This window comes from Lepidochelys kempii, chromosome 12 (genome assembly GCF_965140265.1).
Source record: "Lepidochelys kempii isolate rLepKem1 chromosome 12, rLepKem1.hap2, whole genome shotgun sequence".
Classification (NCBI taxonomy): domain Eukaryota; kingdom Metazoa; phylum Chordata; order Testudines; family Cheloniidae; genus Lepidochelys; species Lepidochelys kempii.
Window position 1 is genome coordinate 39,037,266 of NC_133267.1, and position 11,588 is coordinate 39,048,853.

The 11,588-nt window shown below is 45.4% G+C and overlaps 2 protein-coding genes across 12 annotated transcripts in view; one reads left to right on the forward strand and one right to left on the reverse strand.

Annotated features, from left to right (window-relative positions):
• Window positions 1-5,846, reverse strand: part of GALNS (galactosamine (N-acetyl)-6-sulfatase) — a 78,933-nt gene extending 73,087 nt beyond the window's left edge. For 8 of the 11 annotated variants that reach the window (XM_073308197.1, XM_073308194.1, XM_073308199.1 and 5 more), the window contains exon 1: window positions 5,628-5,842. In XM_073308197.1, coding sequence (XP_073164298.1) covers window positions 5,628-5,732 — 105 coding nt within the window. In that variant the 5' untranslated portion in view covers window positions 5,733-5,842. Of the gene's footprint in view, window positions 1-5,627 lie in introns of all 11 variants that reach the window. The other 3 variants (XM_073308203.1, XM_073308205.1, XM_073308204.1) reach the window with 3 other exon arrangements.
• On the forward strand, window positions 5,823-10,625 carry TRAPPC2L (trafficking protein particle complex subunit 2L). The gene is made up of 5 exons (XM_073308214.1): window positions 5,823-5,934; window positions 6,820-6,992; window positions 9,276-9,363; window positions 9,517-9,596; window positions 10,457-10,625. The coding sequence occupies exons 1-5, from the start codon at window positions 5,902-5,904 to the stop codon at window positions 10,500-10,502; spliced, it is 420 nt and encodes a 139-aa protein (XP_073164315.1). The 5' UTR covers window positions 5,823-5,901; the 3' UTR covers window positions 10,503-10,625.
• Window positions 10,626-11,588: the final 963 nt, after the last annotated feature.

Consider the following 11,588-nt stretch of genomic DNA (forward strand, 5'->3'; position numbering starts at 1 on the left):
AAAAGCCCAAAGGAAGGTTTATTTTTATTACTGTAGCAGCCAGAAGCTCCAGTCAGGGCCTGCGCCACATTATGCTTGGTGCTATACAAAGATATATGGAGAGATTATCCCTGTCCCAAAAATTAAAGTTCACTTGGGAGAAAATAATCCTAAATACGAAATGGGAAATGTAGGCGGGCAGCTACATCAAGTCATCACAAGGTGGCCAGGTAGGTGACAGCTGTAAGTTGGCACACCACCTCTGTCCCATACGCACCCTTCACTAGCTTTCTGAGAAGCTCAAAACTACATGCAACACATTCCTGCCAAGAAAGGATCCAAAGAAATAAATGCAGATCTTCAAAGAGAAGCAACTTGAGGGGACACTGCCAACTTAAAAATCCTATCTTGTAAACAAATACATTTATTTAACTATGTTACTAACACCATCATAGACGGTTAAAGGCAAAGAATTTTAAAACTAATTCATCTGAGATTTTTGCTCTTTATTTAATTTGTTTTTCTTTGCATTTTTCTCAGTATGGACACTGAAAATTAATGAAGTCAGCTTCCTTCTTATCGTTTGTTTCATTCTGAAGCTCTTAGTGGTGCAACGTTTGGATTTAACTAGGGCTGTTGATTAATCGCAGTTAACTCACCCGATTAACTTTTTTGAGTTAATCATGATTAATCAGTTTTGAAATTTATTAAATACTGTATTTTGGGTGTTTTTCTACATTTTCATACATATTGTATTCTGTGTTGTAATTGAAATCAAAGTGTATATTCTTTTTTATTACAAATATTTACACTGTAAAATGGATAAAAAAATAGTATTTTTCAATTTACCTCACACAAGTACTGTAGTGCAATCTCTTTGTTGTGAAAGTGCAACTTACAAACGTAGATATTTTTTTTTGTTACATAACTGCACTCAAAAACAAAATGTAAAACTTCAAGAAGTAGAACTGAGTGGACTTCTAGGCTCTGTTCAGCCCTCTTCTTACTTACAATATCACCAGAAAGTGAGAACAGGAATTTGCATGGCACTTTTGTAGCCGGCATTGCAAGGCATTTATATGCCAGATATGCCAAACGTTCATATGCCCCTTCCTGCTTCGACCACCATTCCAGAGGATGTGCTTCCATGCTGATGACGCTTGTTAAAAAAATAATGCATTAATTAAATTTGTGACTGAACTCCTTGGGGGAAATTGTATGTCCCCTGCTCTGTTTTACCTGCATTCTGCCATATATTTCATGTTATAGCAGTCTTGGATGATGACCCAGCACATGTTGTTCATTTTAAGAACACTTTCACTGCAAGTTTGACAAAATGCAAAGAAGATACCAATGTGAACTTTCTAAAGATAGCTACAGCACTCAACTCAAGGTTTAAGAATTTAAAATGCCTTACAAAATCTGAGAGAGACGAGGCACGGAGCATGCTTTCAGAAGTCGTAAAAGAGCAACACTCTGATGCGGAACCTACAAAACCTGAACCTCCAAAAAAGAAAATCCATCTTCTGCTGGTGGCATCTGACTCAGATAATGAACATGAACATGCATGGGTCCACACTGCTTTGGATTGTTATCGAGCAGAACCCATCATCAACATGGACACATGTACCCTGGAATAGTGGTTGAAGCATGAAGGGACATATGAATCTTTAGCGCATCTTGCACGTAAACATCTTGCAACACTGGCTGCAACAGTGCCATGAGAACACCTGTTCTCACTTTCAGATGATATTGTAAACAACAAGCAGGCAGCATTATCTCCTACAAATGTAAACAAACTTGTTTGTCTGAGTGATTGTCTGAACAAGAAGTAGGACTGAGTGGACTTGCAGGCTCCAAAATTTTACATTGTTTTATTTTTGAATGCATTTTTAAAAAATACATAATTCTACATTTTTAAATTCAACTTTCATGATAAAGAGATTGCACTACAGTCCTTGTATTAGGTGCTTTGAAAAATACTATTTCTTTTGTTTTTTTTCATTGCAAATACTTGTAATAAAAATAAATATAAAATGAGCACCGTACACTTTGTATTCTGTTGTAACTGAAATAAATATATTTGAAAATGTAGAAAACATCCAAAAATATTTAAATAAATAGTATTCTATTATTGTTCAACAGTGTGATTAATCGCGCAATAAATTTTTTAAATCACTCGATTAATCACGATTAATTTTTTTAATCACTTGACAGCCCTAATTTTAACCAGTTTCTGAAAATGTGCTGAACATGGTTTGTCCTTGTCCACACTTGAGCTGTACTCTGTTCTGCACTGGTTCAACCACACCCACTGCTGACACAAATGGATATTTTTGTAGCATAGACATGGCTTTGGTAACAATGACTTCAAAAGGGGAAGCCAACTATTTTAGGAGATTAAGGGTGGAACAAGAAGTAGTAATACCCTGAAAAATTCAAGTTAAAAATTCAGAAACATTTTCCAACAGTGTGATCAGTTAGTCAATGGAATAATTTTCCAAAGGCAGTAGCTGAATCACAATAACTAGGGCTGTCTATGACTAGACTACTAGAAAAAACACATAGGTGCTTAGCTCCTGATCCCACAAAGACTTACATGCATGCTTAACTCTATGCATCTGAGTAGTCCCATTTGTCTTCAGTAAGACTACCAATGGGTGTGAAGTTAAAGGCATGCATATGTTTTTTTGCAAGATAGGCGCCTTAGTGAGTATGTTTACCCTGCAATTAGAAACCTCCGGCTGGCCCATGCCAGCTGACTCAAACTTGTGGGGCTTGAGCCAAGGGGCTGTTTAACTGTGATGTAGATGTTTGGGCTCAGGCTGAAGCCTGGGTTCTAGGATCGTGCGAGATGGGAGGGTCCCAGAGTGCAAGCACTTGAACCTCTACATCACAGTTAAACAGCCCTGTGACCCAAACCCTGCGTGCCGGAGACAGCTGGCACGTACCGACCCCACAGGTGTCGAACTGCAGTGTAGACGTACCCAGCACAGACTGGGGCAATAACGCGCTAATCCAAACGCAGCTGTTAAAGTATTCAGGGTCCAGGTACGCCTCTCCACCTCTTTACAACTTTTACATAAAATCTGGACAGGGCTTGAAGGGGCACATCAGAGCATTCCAATTTTCAGAATACAAATGAAGATTTTTAATCTGATAAAGAAACAATGACTGGTATCAGATAATTTTATTCAAATAGTTAACCCAAATTCCAAGAACACTCCCAAAACGCTGCCACTCAACAAATATAATTGTAAACGATTTTTAATATTTATCATGCGTAAGTTGTTCTAAGAGTGAATAATGACCCGATTATAAATGTTATTCCATGTGGGCAGACCCCTGTGCTCGCACGGAGCCCTGTTGACTTCATTGGTGTTGGTTCAGCGGTGCAGCCACATGGAGTAGTTTGCAAGACTGAGGCCTTGCAAACCCAATCCTTAAGCGCCCTTCCCCCCCCAATTCTGGCCTTCGTACATATTACTATGTCCCACTGATTATCCTCATTCCACCAAGTTTCTGTGACGCCTATTATATCAATATCCTAATTTAATACAAGGCACTCTAGTTCACTCCTCTTATTATTTAGACTTCTAGCATTGGTATATAAGCATTTTAAAAACTTGTCACTTTTTAGCTGTCACCCATTACATGATGACAGGTTTCAGAGGGCTACGTAGCCTGTCTGTATCAGCAAAAACAACAAGAAATCTTTGTGGCACCCTTAGAGAATAACAAATTTATTTGGGCATAAGTTTTTGTGGGCTATAACCCACTTCATCAGATGCACCACGTGGAAAATACAATAGGCAGGTATAAAAATACAGCACATGAAAAGATGGGAGTTGCCCAAGTGGGGGGTCAGTGCTAACGAGGCCAATTCAATCAGGGTGGAAGTGGCCCATTCCCAACAGTAGACAAGAAGGGATGAGTATCAACAGAGGGAAGATTATTTTTTGTAGTGACCCAGACATTCCCAGTCTTTATTCAGGCCTAATTTGACAGTGTCAAGTTTGCAAATTAATTCCAGTTCTGCAGTTTCTTGTTGAAGTCTGTTTTTGAAGTTTTTTTTGTCGAAGAATGGCCACTTTTAAGTCTGTTATTGAGTGTCCAGGGAGATTAAAGTGCTCTCCTACTGGTTTTTGAATGTTACAGTTCTTGATGTCTGATTTGTGTCTATTTAATCTTTTGTGAAGAGACTGTCTAGTTTGGCCAATGTAAATAGTAGAAGGGCATTGCTAGCAATTGCACGAGACTTTTTTTCATTTGACTGTTTCTCATCAGATCCTACCTGTATTTTATCTTCCATACTCTCCTCCTTATTAGGACATAGAGAATCTCCATTAGTAGATCCTCCCCTGAGGGATGTCTCTATCCGAACCACATGCTCCTCAGCACCTGTCGGCTTTCCCCCAGCTCTTAGTTTAAAAGCTGTTCTACAACCTTTTTAATTTTACATACCAGGATTCTGGTTCCATTTTGGTTAAGGTGGAGCCCATTCTCCCTGTTTAGGCTCCCCCTTTCCCAAAAGTTTCCCCAGTTCCTAATAAATCTAAACCGCTCCTTCCTACAATCATCGCACATCCAAGCAGCCAGGTGACAACCCCCTCCCCAGCCTCCACCACCCCCAGTGAAACGCCCCCATCCTCCACCCCCCCCGGTGACCAGCTCCCCACCTACACCCCCAGCCTCTACCCCCCTGCTGACCAACCCCCCACCTACACCCCCAGTGAACCCCCACCAGCCTCCACAGCCCTGGTCACCAACCTCCCACCTACACCCCCAGCCTCTACCCCCCTCCCCGCTGACCAACCCCCCACCTCCACCCCCAGTGAACCCCCCCAGCCTCCACCCCCCCGGTCACCAACCTCCCACCTACACCCCCAGCCTCTACCCCCCCGCTGACCAACCCCCCACCTACACCCCCAGTGAACCCCCCCCAGCCTCCACAGCCCTGGTCACCAACCTCCCACCTACACCCCCAGCCTCTACCCCCCTCCCCGCTGACCAACCCCCCACCTCCACCCCCAGTGAACCCCCCCAGCCTCCACCCCCCCGGTCACCAACCTCCCACCTACACCCCCAGCCTCTACCCCCCCGCTGACCAACCCCCCACCTACACCTCCAGTGAACCCCCCCCAGCCTCCACAGCCCTGGTCACCAACCTCCCACCTACACCCCCAGCCTCTACCCCCCTCCCCGCTGACCAACCCCCCACCTCCACCCCCAGTGAACCCCCCCAGCCTCCACCCCCCCGGTCACCAACCTCCCACCTACACCCCCAGCCTCTACCCCCCCGCTGACCAACCCCCCACCTACACCTCCAGTGAACCCCCCCAGCCTCCACCCCCCACCTATACCCCAGTGAACCCCCCCAGGCTCCACCCCCCTGGTGACCAACCCCCCACCTACACCCCCAGTGAACCCCCCTGCCTCCACCCCCGCCCAGTGACCAGCCCCCCACCTACACCCCCAGTGAACCCCCCCAGTCTCCACTCCCCCAGTGACCAGCCCCCCACCTACACCTCCAGTGAACCCCCCCTGCTGACCAGCCCCCCACCTACAACTCCCAGTGAACCCCCCCGCCCAGCGACAACCCCTCAGCTTCCCCCCCATGACAAAGTGCCCCTCCCCTGCTCACTCACATCGTCCATGAGCAGGATGAGGAGGTTGGGGAGCCCGCTGCGCTCGGCGCCCCCCGCGCTCAGGGCCCAGCACAGGCACAGGGGCAGCAGCAGGCGCTTCTCCATGGCAACCGGCGCCCCCCTCCTGCCCGCTGGGAGCGGGACCGGGTCACGTGAGCCCGTTTCACCAGACAGTCACATGACCTAAGGCCCGCGCGCCGAGGGGAGCAGGAGGAGGAAGCGTCCGCCTGATCACGTGATAGGGGCGGGGCGGGGCGGGGCGCCGGCGTCCAAGATGGCGGTGTGCATCGCCGTGATCGCCAAGGAGGTGGGGGCGGGGCGCGCTGCGGCCAGGGCAGGAAGCGGGCGCTGGGCTGGGGGGGGGGAGCAGGAGGGGTTTGGCTGGGAGAGGGGGCAGGAGCAGTAGGGGGTGGGTCATGGGGGCAGGACTCAGGAGTAATAGGGGGTGGGTCTTGGGGGCAGGAGCCGTAGGGAGCCTTAGGGGGGAGGGGGCTGGGTTGGGAGATGGGGGGGACGGGAGCCCTAGGGGGGAGGGGGCTGGGTTGGGAGATGGGGGGGGCGGGAGCCCTAGGGGGGAGGGGGCTGGGTTGGGAGATGGGGGGGGCGGGAGATGGGGGGGAGGGGGCTGGGTTGGGAGATGGGGGGGGCGGGAGCCCTAGGGGGGAGGGGGCTGGGTTGGGAGATGGGGGGGGGAGCGGGAGCCCTAGGGGGGAGGGGGCTGGGTTGGGAGATGGGGGGGGCTTGTTTAGAGGCTGGCCTAGAGGTTGCTGGAGCAGTGGCTGGGAAGCCCCAGGTTTTCTTCACTCTGTGGGAGCCCTTTATGGACTTTCTTCCAGGAAGGATGATTCCAATGAGATGACTAGATGGGCTGGGGGCAGTCTCACCTAGGGGGATGGATGGATCACTCGCTACCTTTGTGTTATGAGAAAATGTAAACCTGGCAGTAGTCCTCCTCTAAAGACTGTTAATAGGTGAGGATAAAGCTAGATCTGCTGTATAAATACATGTTGCGATATACAGGTGTAGACCAGTGGCATTCTATGATATCTTTAAATAGAATTTGTGGTTAAAAATAGCTAGTTTTTAAATAATAGCAGTTTGCATCCTCAGAGCACTACACTTACATTTGCTAATCTATTTGAGCACAGAATAGGTAGCCCCGGTTAGCACAATTTGTTATCATCCTTTCTAGAATTATCCCCTGTACATCCGAAGCATCCCAACAGAAAATGAACTGAAGTTCCATTATACAGTGCACACTTCCCTGGATGTTGTGGATGAAAAGATCTCTGCCATGGGGAAGGCCCTTGTGGATCAGAGAGAGCTCTATCTGGGACTTCTGTACCCAACTGAAGACTACAAAGTGTATCTTTAATGCCTGACAGGTGTGCTCTATAAGGCCTGTTTCTACAATCTGTCCTTATTCAGCCAGAACTCCCACTGAGTTCTCTAAAAGCAAGGAATGCAGGGTTAGGTTTTAAAAGTATCTGTCTTCCAGTTCTAGAATTTACCATTGTTTTCATTTGACATTGCAGCTGTAAATCCTGTATTGTGAAATAACCACTGTGCAGCTTGATTTTTGATGGGCAAGTGTGCTGTGGATTAGTATGCATATGTCTCATAGATTTTGGTACTTTCATTTGACCAAAACAATGTCTGAGAGAGTGCTTAAAGGGACACTGTCAATTGACATTTTGTGAAAACCAGTGTTTTGGAAACTTAAGACCAGTAGAAATGTTTCCTCTATTTAAAAAAAAAAAAAAAAGAAAATGGTTGCTTTTTAAACTGTTTGAAACACAAACACTGCAGCAAGAAAAAACCTAGAAATGAAACCTTTAAATGGACAACCATCCCTTTTGCTGGCTGTTGTAAAACTAGGTTGATACAAGGAATGTAAATAGCAATGACTGTTGCAAAAGGTGAAGATTAAAAGAGGTCAGAGCCTTGGCTGGTGTGAATCAGTAATTCTACTGATGTCAGTGGAACTATGCTGATATACAGCAGTTGAGCATCTGGTCCTGTATTTTTAAATTTATTTTTTAGAAACCCTTCACTTCAAATATTGATTTTGTGCCGCAGTATCTGTGATCATTAAGTGGGTATTGGCATCTGATATTCAGCATCCAAACAGCATGGGTTTATATATTCTTAGCTTGGCCCCAGTCCTGCAAGCCGCTCTGCACAGGCAACCACTGTGGCTTATTGGAGGCATTGTGGCAACATGCATTGGTCTATTCACACAGAGCAGTTATTTCACAACACAAGATTTGCTGCTGCAGTGTCAAATAGAAGTCCTAGTCCTAAGGGTTGTTTAGATGTGGTGTTGTCTGAATAATATCGGTTCTGTTTATTCTTGGCCCTGTCTCTTAGGGCAGGTCTACACTAGAAGCGCTACATCAGTGTACCTGCTGTAGTACGTTTGGTGAAGACGCTGTATGCCAATGGGAGAGCTCTCCCCCGTCGGCATAATTACTCCACCTCCGCAAGAGGCGGAAGCTGTGTTGGCGGGAGAGCATAGCGCCAGCGTAGACAGTACGTAGGTCAATCTAACTTGCATCACTCAGGGAGGGTGTCTTTTTTCACACACCTGAACAGCACACGTTAGATTGACTTAAGCAGTAGTGACCTGCCCTTCCTGTCTGCAATGAGGAAGTTTGGTGCATCTGAAGCTAGCTATGGTTTGGTCAGATTTCACAATTTATAAATACAGGTTTCAGAGGAACAGCCGTGTTAGTCTGTATTCGCAAAAAGAAAAGGAGTACTTGTGGCACCTTAGAGACTAACCAATTTATTTGAGCATGAGCTTTCGTGAGCTACAGCTCACTTCATACAGTATCTAGTTCTTCACTTAGCTAAAATTGTGACAACTTGTCTGTGACTGAGGCAGAGGCATTGGACCCCCTCTGGTAATGCAGCTGAAGGTGGTAAGACTGTAGAAGCTTTCTCAGATACAAAGTTGATATTTCAGGACTGCAGCTATACCTCATAGTTATGAGACTAGTTGATCTTTTAACATTTCTGTGGCTGGCCTTCTGCTTCCCTTTTAATCACATGGATTGAAATGTCCTCACTTTCTGACTAATGTAACTGACAGAGGATATCCATGTCTTCATAATCCTGCTGCTAACTTCAAAGATTCTGTATTATAACATTGATGTTGAGTGATCACTAAGTCTGTGATATTAGCTACCCAAATGGGCATGGCTGCAAAGAATAATCAGAATTCTTTGATGAAGTGGGTTTCTTGAGAGCCAAAGAAATTATCATCAAAGTGGCTGATGATTGAAGGCCATTTATGCAATTACTGAACAGTAATACATGCCTTGGGAGGCAGGCAAGGTAGCTGCTGTCTAAAAACACAGCCTGTCATAACTCTTTCTAGTTACAAATCTTTATACAAACAACCCTCTCTATGCTCGTGAGGCTAGGTCACTATTATCATCCTTTCAGAAATGGTAACACTAAGGTAGAAAATAAGTCCAATTTCTAGAACCCAATCCCTTGCTTATCTCATCTAGACATGGATTATATTGTGACCATCTTGAGAGTGACAGCCACTTGTAAACTTTTGACTGTACTTAAGTCTTATTTTAGTTGCTTTTCCAGGCACTTGTGTGTCAAAAATATGTTCCTTAATCAGCTGCACAGATATGGCTACGTGACAAATTCCAAGGTGAAGTTTGTTATGGTGGTAGATTCTTCAAACACAGCACTTCGAGACAATGAGATCCGCAGCGTAAGTGCAGGAAATCAGAATGCAACTTGCCAGATCAGTATTTTTGCTCCTTCCACTTATTCATAAAATGCTGAGAAGCCAAGAAACAAACAACCCTCCCCCCCCAGTTATTTTCTAGGTTTTAATTAAAAACAAACCATGATCTTTTTTCAGATGTTCCGAAAGCTGCATAATTCATACACAGATGTAATGTGCAACCCCTTTTATAACCCTGGGGACTGCATTCATTCCAGGTGAGTGAGCTGCTTCCACTAATCCTTTTGATTTTGTTGCCTTTCTGGGACATGCAGAGCTATTAGGATTTAGCTTTTAAGATTGTAATTTCTGTGGGTGATCAGTTTAAAGCTGGGAGCTGCAAACTCCTTTCCAAAAACATGCAGCTGTACTCTCTTTGGACTACTTCTACAGAATAGAAAATTTACCATTGTACCGTCCTCCTTAGAGGCTACATTTAACTGTCTCCCACACACTTCACACTCATTAGTAGCTCTATGAACAGATATTAGAAATGCTGACTCAGGAACCTGAGGTTACTTTAAAAAAGTTACCAATGGATCTCACTTAAATATTCTTTTTATTGAAACATGGTGGATAATACTTTGTCAACAGCCTTGTCCACTGGACACCTCTAAATAGGCAGGCTGTAGCTTTCCACAATTCAGCCTCTGTAGAGGAGTAAGGATGAGGAGACTGTTTCCGAAATGCATAATTCTCAAAACAGTTGACAGGGTACTGTCCATCTTTTTATATTCAAAGCTTTTTGTGGGACCAGTGTTTCTCCCCTTTCCCCCCATGGATGCATATGCAAAAGCAGATTCTATATTCCTGCCATTAAAATGACTGTGGTCTACTGACAGGGCAAGAACCATGGTTACTTCAGCTTTATTAGAAGAAAAGTAATGGTTTGTGAAATGCAGTGCACCAGTGGTAAGGAATGAAATATTTATAGTCAAGCCTGTGGGAAGTTAACTTCTATTTAAGCATTTTTAATGGTATATCTTACCTACTAACTGAAGAGCTTCTTTGTATGAGAGATCTCAGTGTGGTGGACTGTCTTCTCTTTCTTTAATATTTCATACTCTTCCTTCTCTAGGGCCTTTGAGAATATGGTGACCTCCATGATGATGCAGGTGTGCTGAAGCTCCAGCCATTCTCTTCATATCTGAGGACATTCTCTATTGTACAGAAGTATGTCTGTGAAGCTGTGTGTATATATAGTCTTCGAACTTATTCTGTGTAAAATAAACCTATTACTGTTTGGATCTATGTCTGCTTGTGTTCTTGTGGCCAGTCACGCTGTGGAGAGTGGCACAACTTGCTTAGCAGAATATAGGGCTTTGCTTTTAGCTAGTATGGAAGGGTCTCTTGCTCCTAAATAGAGACAAAGGTAGTGAGCTATTGATCGCTGTCCATGTCTGATCTTAGTAAAGCCCAGGGCTGCATGTTAAATTGCACACACGATTGCCCAAATTGCATGCAGAGTTGAGAGTGTACGTGGATGCAGCTGTGTGCTAGGCTACCCCTACCTTATGCTTGAAATAGCTGTGCCTAGTGCAGTATGATGAGAGAACAGCAGCCTGCTCCACTGTTGAGCAAAACAGACCTCGAATGCAGACTGTGAATGGCAAATTTAGGTTGACCTCACTCTTGGGAGAGTTAAAATGAACTGGTTTACTGCTCTGAGCGGGACCACCTCTTCTTCCTAGAGCAGTGTGCAGTACTGCTGCTGGACGCAGTTGTCATAAGAGGACTCCCTGGCTTTAATAGATCCAGTCCAGGCAGAATCTGGACGAGCCTTTTCTGCTCATTGCCACTCACAACACTGGGTTCCCAGTGCTGCAGCCAGAGCATGCTGTTCTTTCCTGACAATGTTTTAAACTAAACCAAATCTGGCCCCCTAGCCGTGTTTCCTCAGTGTGGTAGGAGCGTCCAGATCAGTGAGGTGGGCACATACTGAAGCCCATAACTATCAAAGCAAAAAAACTATTACTTGGAAAGAGACAACAGCAGCTTAGTGCAACAGGGCCCATCACTGGATGCTCAAACCCCAAGCACCATAAGTAGCTGCACCCTTTGCAGCACACCTGGCTTCATTTTACCCAAGGCAGATTGCCATGGTCACATGAGATGGCTGGGGCAGAGCCAGTAATTGGACCCCAATCTCCAGCAACCCCATCCAGTGCCTTCAGCTAATCCCCTCCTTCATGGGGGAGAGTGCTAGGCAA

Coding starts and splice junctions, on each gene's coding strand:
- TRAPPC2L (XM_073308214.1), top strand. CDS start 5,902: ATGGCGGTGTGCATCGCCGTGATCGCCAAGGAG. Junction 6,993..9,275: donor CCAACTGAAGACTACAAAGT/GTATCTTTAATG, acceptor TCAGCTGCACAG/ATATGGCTACGTGACAAATT. Junction 9,364..9,516: donor GAGACAATGAGATCCGCAGC/GTAAGTGCAGGA, acceptor ATCTTTTTTCAG/ATGTTCCGAAAGCTGCATAA.